The sequence below is a fragment of the Andrena cerasifolii genome, chromosome 2, assembly GCF_050908995.1.
Source record: "Andrena cerasifolii isolate SP2316 chromosome 2, iyAndCera1_principal, whole genome shotgun sequence".
In the NCBI taxonomy this organism is placed as follows: Eukaryota; Metazoa; Arthropoda; class Insecta; order Hymenoptera; family Andrenidae; genus Andrena; species Andrena cerasifolii.
This window is the reverse complement of record NC_135119.1, coordinates 26,623,700-26,641,783: the sequence shown is the minus strand read 5'-3', so window position 1 is coordinate 26,641,783 and position 18,084 is coordinate 26,623,700. Positions and strand designations below refer to the sequence as shown.

Genomic DNA, 18,084 nt, shown 5'->3' with positions numbered 1-18,084 from the left:
TTCCTATTGGTCGAGCGCGGAGATCCCCGCCAATGAGGAAAAGATACTCCAATTGAACACGCGACACGCAATTTCCATCATTATCACTAAATTTTATACGAACTTACAACTATTCCAATGTAGCTGGAATTTCTCTTATCGATCTCTGAAATAAATATATATTCCTTAGAATCCGTTAGATATCCACAAGCGGAGATTTATCCATCATTTTTTGGAGCTGCTAATTTGCACATTGAATAGGAATTTCTACAAACAATCGCACTATCTGACTTTTTTTCATGATAAATACTTACTCGATTTATCACTACCAACTTCGCGTGCGTCTATACTTAATAACGTTCACATGCAGCAGCCGAAGTACAGGTTACGGATCGAAAGGCCAGCGGTCAGGAGTTTGACTCTGTGTCCAAGTTTGACTATCAATTTAAATGTTATCCCGATGAAGTTAAGGATAGTTCGTCCCTTCGCAGTGAACCCCTTTCGAATCACGCATCGCTGTCCTACTGATCATCTCGAATCGCGCGACAGATCGTAGGACCGGCGTTGCGATAGTATCGAACAGGGCATACAGATATACGGCGACGAGTGTTTCTCGGTTTACTCGTTTAGTTCCATCCAGTTCCATCCCACGATGCCGAAGGGAGGCACTTCGCCGCGACCAGCCGCGACCGTGAATCCACGATAAACAAAGTGTCGCGTCGAGCCTCGATTGTCAATGTGCTCGCTTGGAATTAATAATATGACCGATGCCAGAAGTCCCTCGGGTAAAGTTCGATGCGAAAGATCGTTTTTGAGCGAAGCAGCCTCTCACTTTGCCCGGAAAGCAGTACGAAGGATCTCCCACGAAGGATGAGCAGAAAGTGATGCGGTGAGAATCTCGACTGGTGTCCTTCGTTCGTGCGTACATGTCAACCGTCTAACAACCAGAGGTGCGTATTACAAACGCTGCTAATTCTCTGGGCAGTCTCGTCTCATAATTCTCTGGCTTATAACGTATGCATTTCACGTATCGCGAATCGATGAATGTTCCCGATTAAGTACCAAAGCACATCGAGAAACGACAGCAGCGATTTGGGAGGCGATACTGCAATGCGAAAGATTCTATCGATAACGGGAGTAATCCTGTCGAATCTCGATGATAAAGTGTTCCGAAAATTGTCCATTCAGGAAGATGTGTTTCTTGAATTAGGCGTGCAGTCGTTTCAGTCGGCGAATTAAGTTGTAGGTGGTTGTAGGTCCCACCACCATAGAAAGTTGAATTATCCTCGCGGAAATTGTGGTACTTCCTACGACAACACGAGCTTGTGTACCTAGTCTGGAATGTGTACTATGGGTGGCATAAGTACGAAGACTTAACCTTGAACTGTTTCACGGCTCTTTTCTTTTATTGATCGTGTTTATGTGCGAAATGTCTATTGCAAGCATGGCAATTAATTGACAGATCCGAGCGCCATGGAAGTACAGCCCTCCTTGACCAATTGAGGTAATAAACAACTGTTGCTAAAAAAGTTTACGAAACATCTAGTTGACGCGTAACGATTCAATATCTTTACGATAGACCTATCTCGTTCGCGATTTCGCGTGTACACGCGATAATATCGCGCACATATGCACGTGATCGATAGTTTGCGCGCAGTTACTGGGGATTTGAAAATGAATACTTAAAAGCACAGTTTATGAATATTTCTGACTTAAAACGGCTGCTACGAAACATCTGTGATTCACGGAAGCATGTATATCGTGTGTAGGAGATGTTGCACACGCGGGCAATTAATTGTACAACGATTTATTTGTATGGAAATGGTAGGAGTCGGAGCAGGTACATCTGCAAGTAAAAACGGGAGAATAAAGGACACTCCAGGCAGATTAGATATAGCATTTATCAACAATTATCCGCGTTTTACGTCGGCCCTCTTGTCACTTCACGCTTATTTTTACAAGCGCGAATTCTTTTCATGGAAACATCCACCGCGTCGGTAAAGGGGCGTATAATTGCTCGCGATATATTAGAGGGCCATTGTATCTCTCTATTGTCCCCGGTCGCTGCACACGTAGCGACAGATGGTAATAAATGTTTATCTCGGTTTATATAGCTGTTAAGAGCGCAAAGGATCAGGGGAACCGCCTCAGTCCGCTCCTCCTCGTTTAATTCGAAGCACATACGTGACCGAGTTCTTATGGTCGTCGATTACGATGGTCCGAAATTGCTCGAGGTGCCGCGAAACTTTGTACCAACGATTGATGTCATCCGAGCTCGCTGAAAATAGAGACAAGGGGCAAGAAAGATAAAACTTTTTCCGTACGTTCTTTCCTATTCCATTAAATATCATTACGCGGATCGATTTCAATGAACGATACCCTAGTACATTAAGCAGCGAAATAATAATAAGATACCAGTGCAAGATTCCTCTTCGTGCATTTCTAACGAGAATGAAAACGAGCTTAGAGCAGTAGGAAGTGTATATTTTAAATTTCGCGGGTGACGCTGCGAAATGACTGAAATCGCATTTCTCCGCGATAGCGTTACTGAAATGAGAATTTTGTTAATAACGACAGGAAGATGAGCACGCGCGAGAAGAGCTCGATGTCGCGCGACGACGGCCTCGATGTCTCCGACGATGAAAAGAAAACGGCGAGGGAGAAGGAAGCAGCCACGAAGAGGCCGAAGTGTAAGCTCGACCCCAACGGTCGATTGAATCTCAGGGATATTTTATTATCCTTCAATGGACCCGTCAGCCAGGAACAAGCATGGGCACTGTGCTATCAAACGGCCAAAACTTTGTCACGTCTGCCGGACAATAATTTCTATGAACTGTCGGAGTTATCGCAGATCGTCCTTCACAAGGATGGAGACGTGTGGCTCGGCGATCTAATCGGTAAGATCGTGTTATTCTTATCGGCTTAAGGTTCTTTTCACCGAACGATTTTTATTCCGCGTAGCCTTATCGGTGTGTCATTTGTTTTTAACGTGATGGGAGTAGGCGTTTCGACGAAGGTGGTATATTTTATATTTCTGCGAGATCGTTGTGGTTGAAGTGTAGTTGCGTCATGGTCGCCCCGTAAACACGATGTTGGAATATAGTTGCACTGTAGCCGCGGGAATATTCGAACTATACGCAGCTGTTTTATAATTCTAATGCATGCGGTACGATATACTGTAGTTGTAGCACATTCTGCGGCGTAGCTTTAGAATATACTATATTAGCTATAATAGCTTATACAGCCTCTGGGACAGCTACAAAAATTGTCACACCAAATAGGTCGCCAACACCTATATTTGCAAATGGCTTTAGATACGCGTGTTGTTTGGTTAGCGATACGAATTAATTACACGCGTGATAAAGTTTTTGATAAGACTATTAACACAAGGTGGTGACAATGTTCTTAGGAAATGGTAATTGAAATTCACGAGAAAAAAGTTATTTTTAATTTTCACTTGAACATGAAGTGGACTTTTGTTTATTTATCTAGTCAATCTTTGTCTATAATTGTTTCAGAATCGATACGAATTAATTACACGCGTGATAAAGTTTTTGATAAGACTATTAATACAAGGCGGTGACAATGTTCTTAGGAAATGATAATTGAAATTCACGAGAAAAAAAGCTATTTTTAATTATTACTTGGATATGAAGTGAACTTTTGTTTATTTATCTAGTCAATCTTTGTCTATAATTGTTTCAGAATCGAAACAACCCCCGGTTTCCGAGCAAAAGGTAAACACTTGAAATGAATTTTCATTAAATGATGAAAACGATATCTGCTGTTTTACGAAGTAAATATGTTTCCGTTTTTTCTGCAGGCAATGTTCTCATTGGGCATGATGATTTTCAAAGCCCTCGATTTCGGCCTAGATGAACAAGAAGAGAGACCGTTGTCGCCGGATTTAGAAGCCCTTATAACGTTAATGACTAGCTCAAATGAAGGTGAGGAGAATTAACAGGGGAACAATGGTTGTTGCTATACACACTGCTTAAAGTGTTTAAGGAATCACTTGGTGTAATACATTTCTTGCGAACAGTCTCAAAATTCCACCTCCGTAACATTAAGTTCGATAGAATAAAAAGTGAACACTCTTTTTGAAAAACAGAGCTTCATCCCAGTGTACAAACATTTACAGTGGCGGATGAAAGAAAGTTTACAATCTTTAAAATCGCATAAATTCTTTAGAATTGATCCAAACGACATGAGTTTTCTTTAAGAAGCTAGAAGGAATAGTTTGCTAAGTGACGTGTTTCGTCGTTTTGAAAAAAAATGCAACTGGTCGGAATAGCAAAAAAAATTGTAAATGTTTTTTTTTTAACTTTTTTTTGTGAGCCTGTAATGAAAATTCAAAAAATCCGTTTGTAGATTGAAGTAAGTTGTATACATGCCTAAAATTTCATCAAAATCGGTTAACGTTGCTCTGAGCTATGAACGTTTAAAGATCGCAGAATAACAAAAAAGGGTTGCCATTTTTGAACGTTTTCCTAAAATTTAGTGCGTCACTAACAAGGGAAGATCTCGAAGCCGAATATACAAAAAATTCTGAAACTTTGTGAATATGTAGGGGATTTCCTCCTGATTACAAGGCAATTTTTGTTTGCTGCCCAAATTCACTCGAAGGGGGTGAACTTAACCCCCGAAAATTCGGCTATTTTCCAATTTTGTGTTATAACTCGCCAAATGTAAAAGATAGAAAAAAAGTTTCAAGACAAAAGTTACTTCTTTTAATTAGATCTATCATTTGGTAAAACAATTATTTTACAGTTCACGAGTTATAACAGAAAATCGGAAAATAACCGGATTTTCAGGGGTCAATTACACCCCCTTAGAGTGAATTTGGGCAGCAAACAGAAATTGCGTTGAAATCAGGGGGAAATTCCGTACATATTCACGAAGTTTCAGAATTTTTTAATTTCCGGGTTCGGGATGTTCCCTTGTAAGGGATTGAACACAGAGATTTCTTTCCGTCTCCCAAACTTTGACCCAGTGATTTTTTAAATACTTAAACAGTCCACTGCGACTCGATGCATCGCCATTCAATTGCTTTTCACGATACGTAGAATGCGAGGGGGAAACGGAGGAGCGTCCGCAGGAAACGGACGACGAAGGCATCGAGCGGGACTCTAGTGATGCCGACGTGGATGAATTTTTGTTACAAAAAAGTACTGATACATACGAAGACACATCATTGATATACTCTTTAAAGAATGTAATGCAAGTAAGTGTGGTAGCACCTTCTGCCCGCTGGATCAGTCTTGCGATAAGGATGCGTGTACTAATTTGGTACGTTGAATGCGTAGTCGTGCACCAGGCATATGCAGACTAATGTCGAATCAGCCGAAGCACATTACAAGGCTGTGATACGGGCATTCGTGGCGGAGGCGTTGGAACTGTCGCATTTTTTGGATGCAGTGGCGGCTGACAAACTGCAGACCAGTCAAAGGAACGCAGCTAGCAACGATGGCAATAAGCAAAGCTCGATGTCTGTCCAAAACCTCGATACGTTAGATTTCATTGATTGGGTAAGGCCTGAATGGCTGTAGAAAACATTTACTTACATGATTCATGCTACGAGTTCATACGACCGCAATATCACTTCCTTGTTCCAACAGAGTATACAGAGTGTTTCAGAATGTACGCACCTGTAATTATAACTTTAAATTCGTTAGCATTTTGCAACACACTGTATATCCACGTGCGTTACGAAAAGTAGTACGGTTCATTTTTCTTACGAAAAACAGCACGTTTCAGTTTGCCACGTAAAGAAGCACATTTCATCGTTTCTGACGAATATTAGCGCGTTTGGTCTTCCACCGCGAAAAGTAACATATTTGACTGCTTAGCCACGAAGAATAGCACATTATCCTGTTTCGGCGCGTGGTTAGTTTAAATTGTTGAAGAATGCATCGAAGAATTAAACTTCTGAAAATATTGTTTAATAAATAATAACTCCGCCTAATCTGCAAAAGGAAACACGTATGAAAATTTTAATTTACATAATTTAAGTACGGTATTTTAATTTTTAATAAATCACCGACCTAGTACTAAATAAAAATCGCTTCGGAAGGTATTTAAGTTGACGCGCTCGATGTTTCGTAGCCAACCATCCAAATGTGCTGCTTTTCGTAGCTACATTCGGAGCATGCTACTTTTCGTGGCAAACCACTCAAACATGCTAATTTAGCGCACCGAAAGACGTAACATGCTATTTTTCGTAGTCAACCATTCAAATATGGTGCTTTTCCTAGCTGCAGTCGGAACATGCTACTTTTCGTGGCAAACCGCTCAAACATGCTAGTTTTCGCAGCTAAAACCGAAACGTGACAGTTTTCGTAACAACGAAGACAAACTGTTTTTCGTAAGAAATCTGAAACATGCTGTTTTTCGTAAGAAAATTGAAACGTGCTGCTTTTCGCAATGATGTCCAATTACGATGTAGTATTATGTAATACTACGTGTTAAATTCGTTCGATGCTCTGAAACATTCAAAGAGCAATTGGATTTCTAAGATTGAAATTAGATCCATGGTAAGACTCGGCCGATGCGAATACGTATGGTAAATCGTGTAAATGGAGGAGCCAACATGACCGTGTCGCATTAAGTCATTTGTCATTTTGCAGAGATAAGATATTTGAGATTTATTGACTTGACTCTCTACCGTTATAGACTGACATTAGGATTTGGAGGGCTATACAAGTATGTCACTGTCAGTAATTGTCTGTGCATGCGAACACAAAGTGTTAGAGCTTAGAGTGTTTACACGAAGCATGTAGCATGATCAGCGATACCTATGAGCACAGTTCAGAGATATTAATTCATAGAAACCCATAAAGATATCTGTTACTCTGTAAAGACGCATGCACACATTTCTGTTTCAATTTGCCTCGCCCGGAGCGCAGAATATTTCAAAAGTTACTCAAGCTTAATGCTTATAATCTCTCAGAAAGATCAGAGTATCAAAGTAACATTTAACGTACTCCACCCCGTAAAAGTAGATGCTAGTAGTCTGTCGCTTGTAAACGCAGAGAACTGAAAGTAGTCGTTCGAGATTCGTGACTGTTACTTATCCACGTTTGTACATAGATTCTCATTCTTTCCGAACACTGAGTCGCGACTGGCGTCCGAAGAATTAAATGACTGATTTCAACAGGCGAGGTTTTGGGTACAAGTTATCCAAGAGTTGAGGAGAGGTGTGAAACTGAAAAAGGTGGAGGCCAACTTGGGCTCGAAGAGCGCGACTCGCGGGCGAGGGAAGGGCGCGGAGTTTGAGTTGACGCCGTACGAAATCTTAATGGATGATATCCGAGAGAGGAGGTATCGCCTTAGGAAAACACCGTCGCCCAGTCCACACTTGCGAAAAGACGCGCACGCTGTTATCCTCGAGTTTATTCGCAGCAGGCCTCCTCTGAAAAAGGTAGCACTTAATCTTAAAATAACGGAAGCCTACAGTAGCAGCATCGAAGTTTCTAAATAACGCGCGTGAAACTAATCGCACGGCGTACGGGACTTCTCCGCTAGATTTTAGTCATTTGCTTTTATCCAGGCCTCTGAGAGGCAGCTACCGCCGCTGCAGAAGAAATGGACTCTGCGCGAATTGCTCATGGAGAGCATAAAGAAGCCGCCGAACTTAAGGTCCTCGCGGAACAGATACGTTCCCAAGAACGACAGGGCCCGACCCCAGAGTGGTAAGTTACGTTATCTGTTCACTAGAACAACGTTTATTCTTGCATGCTACGTGTCGTGCCGCTTTATAAGTCATATCATCGTTCATGTATCAAGAAGTTTAATAAATCAATAAAAACTAACGCATTGAATTTTATGCACCAGTAATGGCGTTTAACGGGCGTCAAGACCGCCGGCAGATATTTCACTTGGATCCATTTGGTACCTCAATAAATCTTTCCGAGATAAATAACCCACGTCGTGAGTTATACATTTTGAGATACGGCTCTTGTCGATTATATTTAATACGAAATGCAGCTGGATAGGAACATTCTGTATCCCTGCGATATTAATTTAGGGACGAGAAGCTAGAAGAGTTAGGTCTGGGTTTTTGAAAATAATACACAAAGAGATATAAGAACTTTATTTCTGAATAGTAGTACAGTGATCGTTAAAACAAACTGACACGTAAACATTCAGTTGCAGGGAATAGAGTTTCCCGATTTGGAATATATACTTTTAAAGTACTCATAGTAACTAAGAAATCCTGAAAATTATATTTGCAATGGTTCTCTTAATAAAAAATTGCTTTTTTGGAGATAATTCAAAAAGGAAAGGCCGGAGGATTTTTTAAATATTTTTTTTGGATTAATCATACCAGTTTACTTCAAAATCCATTTTAACCTGTTTCTAACTCTCAGGGGCTACATCATCTGGGCCCCTAAGGCAAAATACCAATTCATACCCAGTTTCGGTTAGGTTGAAAAACAGTCTATTATGACTGAACCTCGCCTTTGCGTTTCTCTGTTTTCTTTCTTTCATTTCTTGCTTATATACTTGTGTTGTGCAATAAGGACGCTTAATAATAATTATATATAAAATTAATAAAAATAATTGGTACGAGTAATCCGAAAAAAATATTTAAAAAATTCTCTGGCTTTTCCTTTTTTAGTTATCTCCAAAAAAAAAAGATTTTCTTATTAAGAGAATTACCTTAGGAATTTTTTTACACAAACAATAACGTCATATTCGGATTCAGCAGCACAAAAAACATACAGATGCCAGGTTTTAGCCAATTATTCTTAAATAAGAGGATTTTGCCGTTTTTATTGATAACATGAGTAAAATAGGTCCATTGCAGATATAATTTTCAGGATTTCTTAGTTACTATGAGAATAAAGAGACCAGATATTTTCTGTTCCAATGCGAGACAAGCAAACAAAAAAAAAGGGTTAACAGATCCGTGAGGAGATCTTTTCCGTAGTTTATTAAAGCATTTACAATATATTTAAAAATACATACTTGTGATTATAAAGTGATACATTGAAACGAAATTAAAAATATTTCTTTTTTCACAACAAAAAAAAGTAGAGGAAACAGTAACTTTGTGCCACTGCGAAAATGTAAAAGGTTACATGTCCAATCCGGGACACTTTGCGGAACACTTTTCAATGCGGGACAAAGGGCTCAAATGCGGGACTGCCCCGCATAATGCAGGACGTCTGGTCACTTTATACGAGTACTTTAAAAATATATATTGCAAATCGGGAAACTCTATTCCCTATAACTGAATGTTTGCTTGTGAGAAGCGTATAAAGAGAACGGTGTCGGCGAGGGTGCATGATCACATACATCAAACATTATGGACCAGCCGTGCATGCACACAGCCACGCGGCGCGCACGTGCGAGCGTGCTTCTCACCGGAATATATATAACGGGAAGTAAGTATCTATGCGCAAGAGTGCCCCTAAGTGCGCGCGCGCGCGCGCGCAGTGATACACGGTTCTGCACGTCCCTAGCATCCCCCTGCCGTAAGATACTCTCGAGAGTGGAGCCTGGCAATTGCACGGAGCGTGTCGCAGAACAGTGGTATCCGTGACTTGATTCTATTTTATAATAACAACCTCCTTCCAATGCTCGCCTCCCAATGTTCTCTCCTCTTCTGAAAAAAAAAACGGTCCGAATTGTTAAATCGCATCCCTCGATGAAGCTCGCCCGATAGTGTATCAATTTCACGTAATTGTCCCTTTAGGAGAAGATACATACACTCCCAGATAGTATTATCCCACGAGAAAAAGGGGACTTTTCAATTTCATCCCGTGTGATCGTTATCTCCGCGGCGTGTTTAGTTTTCCGATCGTGTTCATGATAAGGGGTCGGTCTGAATGAATCATGATAGGCGACGGTAGGCCGGCTTAGAGCCCCAGACCGCGCGCGATCAATAACCGAAAGCGTAGAATGGGCGAGAGGTGACGTCGCCCCCCCCTCCGGACGGAACGTGATCGCGCGACGCTGGATCGGCTGACTCCTCGCTCTTGGCCCGCGGTCGTGTTGTTGTGTTCGCGTGTTACCGCGGAGGGAAGCGTCCGCTCGAGCGTAAAACCCGATCGGCCGTCTAACGCGTCCTGTGTACTAGTAAGTCAAGCGGACCGATAGCGGACAGGCACGCTAACGAGCCCACGTGTGCTTCATGTACAGTCCCTACGCGAGGATCCGCGGGACAGCATCATCACGGTGGGCCATGCGATCCGACGCGATGGAAAAGTCGGACAGATGAATGTGGAGTGCAGCCTGGGCACTGGTAACCATTTCAGAGTTTTAGACGGGGAGAGATCGCGGGCAGACAAGCTCCACTCTCAGGCGATCATGGTTGACGGAGGTGTTGGTTCGTAGGCTGTGAGATCCTCGAGTCGAAGGGGAGCCAAGGAGGACCGGGGAAAGGAATAGCCTTCGGCGGGACGTTGTGGTTGTCACAAGTAAAGCTGCTGTAAAGAATCTTACGAAGAAGATACAGAGTGTTCGGGGGAACTCTTGGCGGTTCGCGATATGAAACTAAGGCGCAAGGTGGAATTATTTAATTCCGCCTTATGCTTGCTTCATACGTCGAACTCTCCGAGTTGCATGGGACACTCTTTATATAAGAGAGGATATAGAAACGCGAGAACAGGTGAAAGGAGGAATAACCTTCTTGGTCGTAGGCGGTGAGTTCCGCATGATAGTCCTGGGTGAAGTTCCACCGTCGCAGCCCGAGCAGGAACAGGAACCCGCGCAGGATGTGGCGGCACAATGGTTGCAAACGGAGGAGCAGATCAATGAGACAACAGCAATGGTCAGCACAGCGGCGACAAACGCGGCGCCAGCCACGGCCAGTCGGAACAGAACGAACGTGCCACCTGTGCCTCAGCCGAGGCAAAGAATTTGCAAACCTGAGATCAGAGTACCGGGAAACAGGAATCGTAAGTCGCGTAGAAGGCGCATTACGGTCGCAGGTAATCATCCATTCATCTTCTCTTCGCCCAACACCACGGGTAATGCGCGTAGACATGGAATGTGGCGATGAACGCTGCTCTCCCTTCGCGCAGGCTAATTCGAGGGCTGAATCGTAACCCTGAGTAGTAGACAAATTTGACAAACGTAATGGAAAGTTGAATTTACTTCCAGTTGCTCGTACGAGAGTAAATTAGGGCTACATACTAAATTCTGGGGATTTACTTTTGTGTAAGAATGTTTCTATAAAGGCATTCGTGTGTAATTTTAATGATTTTCCTACGCGCGCGTACAGGAAGCAGTAATGTATGTATTTAAGATTTACTGAGGTACCACCTTTTGAGCTTTGTTTGCTTTCCTCCTCGTAGAAGAGTTTTAATTCAGTCATATGTCATGTTCACCGGTCATCAGCACACATACCACTGTGCTTTCTGCGTTAATAATCAATGTAGGTGGAGCCCAGTTTGCATAAATCGGATTTTGTAGATCAAAGCCAAAGTAGCGCTGACATCAAAGGGAATGAATCGCCTACAGTGCCGAAACCTCCTCGAAGAGACCTGGATGGTTCGCATTCTACAACAAACAGGCGGAAAGTGATACCCGTGGACTTCGACTTGAAGGTACATCCGAGTTGATCTTACTTCAAAAGTGAAGTCTTGCTTTTACTGTAATTAACCCTTCGTTGACACTCTGGGTGTGAGCTACCCATGAGCTGATTTTGACGCTCTGTACCTTCTCCAATATGTAGATTCTACGTGGAATACCGTGGATACTCGTGGAATATCTCTATTTTTTAAATTACCGAAATAGCCTACCTTCTATATGCAAAATATATACCTTTTTTCTAAAGCCGACTTACAAACTATTTTGTTCTCAAAATATTATATCTGAACAACAACTCTGTAGATTTTTAATTTCTGATATTGAAATTTGTAAAAGTTACAATTTTTTAAAGATTTCCTTCGTTTTCTCTCGATATATGACAATCTAGAATTTTTCTACAAAAACTGTGATAAAATTTCAATTAAAAAACTACTGGAATACATTCTAGAGACCTTGAAATTGACCCATGACTTTTTTTATAACGATTGAATTTTGTAGATGAAAATGGCAGTCGTTCAAAAATTGTTCTGGGTGTGAGGTATGTCAATGAAGGGTTAATATACTAATAATAGTTATCCAATGCGCAATTATACCCAAATGACGTTAAGTGCTAAGTGTCCTTCTCAATGAATAGCTCGACGCAGAGGACGACGACGACGATGAGGATTACAACGAGGAATTCCCAGTCACAAGATTCGAGGAAGAGGACGAGGCCACGAATTACTGGCAGCTTAAGGAAGACTACTCGTTCGTAGATAGAGGCAGTGCTCGAAACAGGGAGGACGATGAAGCGAGCTCTGCAAACCCTTGGCGAAAGACAGGTGGACTTCGTCTGACTAGAAACGAGTATCACCGATTTTGTGACACTCAACTGGAATGTAATGATCTTTCAGAAACTCTACCCAAAGTATCACAAATTCATCTCTGTTACAATCAGTTTTACTCTTCAGCTTACGATCTGGCAACGCAATGTCCATCCAGAAGAGCATCGGCAAGGAAACATGCAGCCAGGCGCAGTATAGCCCTCACGGCATTAAGTGGCACCGCTTCCCTTCCCCACTCTAGGCCACAGAGTCGTCAGCACACAAACTTGACGGACGCCGTAATAAGTCAGGGTCCGAGTCCCAACATCAGCCTGAACCCCAGTCCAAGTCTGAGTCCCCAGCCAAGAGCAAGGCAGCCGCGTCGATCGCAAACAATCGCTGAAGGTACAAAGGATGCTGAAGATCACAATGAAGACTGGCAGGAAGACAAAGGGCAGGTAGGAGAAAGAGGACTACAAACTGCACCTTCACTGATTTAGAATAGGTTCGATAAAAAAAGACTCCTGTATATTTCCAGAAGCCTACATTGGGTGACATGTTCCTGGATGAGAGGCTTTCCCTAACCCTCGAGGAGATCGTGCACATCCGCAGTGTGCTCACCAAAGCTGAATTGGAATCTCTGCCCGTGGAAGGACGCGTGAAGGAGGATGTGGAGAAGAGGCGCGTCTGTTTCCTCTGCCTAAAGACTAGGTTCGGACTGCTGGGCCCTTGGGGGCAGCGCTGCCGCTTGTGCGAGAGGACGGTGTGCGTGAAGTGTTACTCGAAAGTGAGTCCCCTGGTTTAATAACGAAAGAAATTCAATGATCACGCATTCAACTCGATATTCATGTCCCAGATGCGAATCCCAACGGAGCATTTCTCCCACGTCCCGGTAGTCCTGCTGTCGCCCGGTCTTCTCCTTTCTCCGTCGTCCTCGGAACCAGACACCAGCAAGAGTTCCTGGCTGAGAGGCAACGGGGCAGCTGGATCTGCGCCGGCGTCGCCAGCCTCCAGACGAAAGGACTCGTCGCTGAAAAGCGCGACACCATCGTCCACGCCAACTACGACACCTGTTCTGATACTCACGCCGACCTCGACGCCGCCTTGTCACGCGCGCAAAGATACAGACAACCTGGACAAGAGGTAGGTTACAATTCGGGTTGAATTCAACGACGTTAAATTTCAATTGAAATTTAAAACCCTGTTGTTTAGGAGCTACAGAAGCAGTGGCAGCCCGGCAAACGTACCATCGCCGAAGGCGTTCTCCCACTTCACTAGCCAAGGCCCGGAGCAACGTTTGGCCGCGGAGCGGTTGCGCGGCGTCTCGATGGTCGTCTGCCACGACTGTCGCATAATGGTGATACAGATAATCAAGAGTTCACGAACGACACGGGCTATGATACGTAACAACGTAATATCGCGACTCACTTTGAACCTTTCGCCAGCCTACGTTTGAAATCCCCGGGCCTCCCCCGGAAAACGATGTTCCATGCATTAAGTTTCTTATCGGGTGAGAGAAAGTCGTGCCCTGTTTAATTAAATTCCTGATAATGGGTAACGCTGCGCCAAGTGAGGCACGTAGATTAGATTCCTTCCCCTTGTACCAGTGTCTTCTTCTTCCCCTTGTACCGTTAACCTCCGGCGAATAGTTGGCGGGGTCTCTTTTGAAACAACGATGAAATCAGTTGCTGCGTATCAATGATTGTGCTTCGAAGGGTTTAAACGTTAAATTGGCTCTAAAATTTAGTGTACGACGAATGACGATGGCTCAGGGCATCGTCATTTACGTTTAAAAGCACGCCGGGCAACGGAATTCTTTACGAGCAACCTCGTTACGTTCCTTCTGCGCAGTGACCTAATCTGTAACAATTAAGATGAAATAGTCCAGTTAACGCTTCCAAGCCTCCTTGCCGTTGACGACTGAGGAGGGTCGGCTGACAAATTTATTTCACAAATTCCAGATAATTAATGTCGCGAGTACAGCGCGCAAGCAAATATAGGTCTAAGCTATGTCAGCGAGAGGGGAAAGCTGACGGGATTTGAATGGCGAGGGATCTAGTACGAGAGACCGACACACAGCGGCATCTAATATAGTCTACGTACCTACATTCAGGCTTATATCTAAGTAGAGGTCGTTAATGCATGCAGATTTCAGAACGATATAATTAGAGTCGAATATTTCATTACGGATGGCTAAGGTTCCGTTTGGTTCGCTTCAATGGCGGTGAACTATTTTTCGCTTCCCAATTCAATGATAATTATTATAGCGATAATCTTAATGATTAAAAAGAGCGAGAGAAAAAAAAATGGTAAAAAAAAGATGATTAAGAAAACGCGCGCTATTATGCATTCTCAGCTCGTAAAAACTGGGAATCCTTGTTTTTCACCCGGCTGATTTCCGGCACGGATATATTATGTACATTCTCTCCCACATTGTTGTGAACACTAAATCTAAGTAATATCGCATTTAAAGCTGAAAATTACGCGGGGGAATTTATCGTTAAGGGGATGATCGGCGATCAAAAAGCGGGAGGAGCAAAAGTGTTGGGATGTTAAGTGTAATCTATATAAGTATATGTGTCAGAACAAATCTGTTTCATGGTATTAGCGAGGCGAACGAGTGATAAGCTCTGTCCTAAGAGCAGTGCGGCAATCTCAATTAACCGACTGCAAATTTGAATTAGCAAATCCATAATTTGCCCGATTCACTAATATACTAATGGTGTCCGCGCTATGCACGCCCGTTCATTCTGTCTCGTTCCGAGCCGTTACGTTTGTTAATCATTCATCAGTTAATCAGAGGAACGCGTGCATGAAATACTCCGACAGCCCCTGCGAAATGTTAATTTTCTGCGTCCGCGCGAATCATTGGTTTCTCTTGACAGATTGTAATTCTCGTTTACAGAGTCAAAAGTCGGATGCACAATTTGTACGATAAGTAATCATGGTGAAAGTAGTTCGTTAATTTAAATTATTTGTACGATGTTTGTGATATTAATTTATTATTTTGTACGTTCGATATTTATTATAATTAATTACTCCACCCTGCGCGACGAGCAGGGGTGGCTACTTTATATTGTAAATATAATTCTGCATATATTCCTGTGCAGCTCGCGCGAGCGTGTAGTGCGATGTTATTTCTTTGCGCGTTATTGTTTGAGGTACCGCTTGTTTCTGTAACGTTAATAATTTTGCGGCGAGGGGTCCCTCTCGCCCTATATAATTTCGAATAAATTAATCGAACGCTGTAACAAGTGAGACGGTGGAAGGTGAACGCATTAATGAGAAGTGTAGTTACAAATTAGTACAATGAAGAGGCTGTTTCGCTTGCCACGGATTAGTGCTGTTAAAGAGGAAATGTACAAACGTAGGCCGATAATGGTTCAGAGTACAAAAGAGAGCGATGAAACTGCGAATTGCACTGTGGTCAATGCTGGGTACGGTCTAGCACTTAACTGTATACGTAACAGTGGGAGCTATAAATTTGTTGATATGTAAAGTACATCGGTGAACTCTATGGGCAGATTGTTTCAGTTGAAATGGAGTTTATTTATTTTTTTAGGTCGCAGATAGATTCCCAATGATTTCTAACAAAAATCAAAACGATACTTAGTATCTGAAAGCGATGCGCTGCTGGTGGAGCAGATATAGCCGAGTGTACAAAAGCATCGGTGGTGAGACAGTGCCACATTATCGTACTGGACGTTCGCAGCTTAAGAACGCACAGTTTCTGGACACCAGGTGCTCTAGACCTTGGGAGTACCCGAGGTGGGTGAGACTTTAAATCCGCAGGGCTCTTAGGGAGTGATGAGAAACATATCTGGCGGATTGGAGCTTCGAGGGTACCTTTATTAGTGCTGCGAATAAAACTGTAGAAGCTGAGGAAGCTGGAGGAAAGAAGGGTTCGCTCAACTTCACCAACTTTCTTGATGTTTTATTGCCCGGCCTCCTCAGCTTTCTCGCAGGCACCTGTGCAGACCACTCGAGTGCGCACTTTGCTATACCTGCCCCACCAACAATAGGGTAATAAATCTATTATCGAGAGGAACAAACTTTGTAATAGAGAACACTGCAGAATCTTGTGCGATGGGCACGAATGTGAAATTCTATTTGTAGAATGTTATTACAATAAATATAGAACTTCTCACAGAGTCGCAATGGCACGATACTACAGGGTGTAAGAGGAATTACACGATCGCAATTAAGAGAATCATTGATTGTATTGATTTGTCAGTTTTTATGCGCAGTGTATATGTGTACGGGTGAATAATTATCAGAAATCTTGTTTTTATGATGAAAGTGACCAAAATATATTCCAATCCATCACTGAGAAACGTTATCCTCGAACAAGAAAGCTGTCTTCCTTTTATTCTACTTTCTCCCGCGAGCATTAAAATGATTCATGCGCGACGTTCTTTTGTTCAAATATTTTTATTCTTTATTTCTCGCTTACATCTACTTTTACATAGAAGATGATTCTTATAAAAAGTCACCGGACGTGATTACCTCTAAAGTTTGAGAGCATGATAAAGAAAATGATTCTTCGACGTACGCTTCAACTTTGGAGATAATTGCAGTAGTCGTTTTATAAGAGCTATCCTGTATTCTGTAATTATCATTCTTGTCGATTCACGCTGATATAACCATTAAATTATAATACAGAGCAAAACAATAGCATTCAAATGGAACTGAAAAGCAATTTTCGAATCGCTCTGCCTTTAGTTTAAAAGTCGCCTCGAATATCCTAAGAATGAAGGTATCACAAAATTTTGGGTCACGTGAGATCGGAATAAATTATTATTATGCGAAATGAGATCCCTTAAAGATACGAGATGATCGATGCTGATGCTTTTCTATCAATTCCCACCGACGATTCAAAATTTTCCAAACATTCGAATCGAGTACTCGGTACGCTACTTCGTGCTTCTTATTGCCACCTTTATTTAAATCAGTCAAAGCCTTAATTAACTCGAAAGTTAAAATCTACTATGTCCTATGTCTCTTAAAGTATAGATGTACATGTACTTAAATTATCCAGTTTGTTACGGGCTACAGAATATTATCGAGAAACTTCGTCCCTCCGAATGCATCGTGTATGTAACTTATAGTACAATTAAGGCAACAGTTCTTTGACAATTAACTATTGATGTTCGTTAATTAATCATCCCCGCGACGAGATCCAACGAAGTCTCGCAATATATTTCCTGAAACTTGCTTATCGATTAATTAATATGACACGCGCTAAGTCTAGCCGATACAATACGCATATAAAGTAATATTTACAATATAATACTGACACGTCACAGAATTTCCAATGAATTTATATTGTAAGAATGACACTCACGTGGGGAAACAAGTACAATACAGCAAAGATTCCAGTGAGAAACATTATCACAGCCGTTGATTCTATTTGATGCGTATGGTTGAATGAAAAATAAATCACATGTACGATGTCGAGGGTCGCATTGAAAATACAGAAGTGTTACAGACGAAGTAAATGATCGAACGATACCACATTCAGTGGCTTAAAGTTGTTCCGGGTAGCCGGGTACCCGACGGGTCAAAAAGTAACAGCTCTGATACAAATTGGCGATTGCAAACGAGATTACACAAAGGTATGCCTGGAATATTTGTATACGTGATGATGCGTTAAAAAATAATACAAGCACGGCGTAACAGCATGTAAAAACTAATTCGCAGATACAGAGCGGTTCGCGAAAGGAATCTAAAATTTAAATTAAAGTGATCTGGATAGTCTGGTAGT

General features: G+C 42.2%; 1 protein-coding gene across 7 annotated transcripts; it reads left to right on the top strand.

The window, feature by feature from the left end:
• Positions 1-322: 322 nt before the first annotated feature.
• Positions 323-16,654, top strand: Spir (spire type actin nucleation factor). Of its 7 annotated transcripts, XM_076830935.1 has the most exons (18): positions 323-929; positions 2,094-2,299; positions 2,557-2,876; positions 3,685-3,716; positions 3,803-3,926; positions 5,046-5,203; positions 5,286-5,507; positions 6,652-6,681; positions 7,136-7,399; positions 7,529-7,670; positions 10,626-10,916; positions 11,401-11,534; positions 12,152-12,395; positions 12,468-12,778; positions 12,859-13,107; positions 13,177-13,463; positions 13,533-13,677; positions 14,282-16,654. In XM_076830935.1, exons 3-18 carry the CDS (start codon positions 2,561-2,563, stop codon positions 14,318-14,320), a joined length of 2,988 nt encoding a protein of 995 aa, XP_076687050.1. In that variant the 5' UTR covers positions 323-929; positions 2,094-2,299; positions 2,557-2,560; the 3' UTR covers positions 14,321-16,654. The 7 variants fall into 7 exon arrangements, with proteins under 7 accessions (XP_076687050.1, XP_076687047.1, XP_076687046.1 ...); XM_076830934.1 differs by having other exon boundaries at positions 324-929; positions 10,626-10,883; positions 13,533-16,654; XM_076830930.1 differs by having other exon boundaries at positions 324-929; positions 13,533-16,654.
• Positions 16,655-18,084: the final 1,430 nt, after the last annotated feature.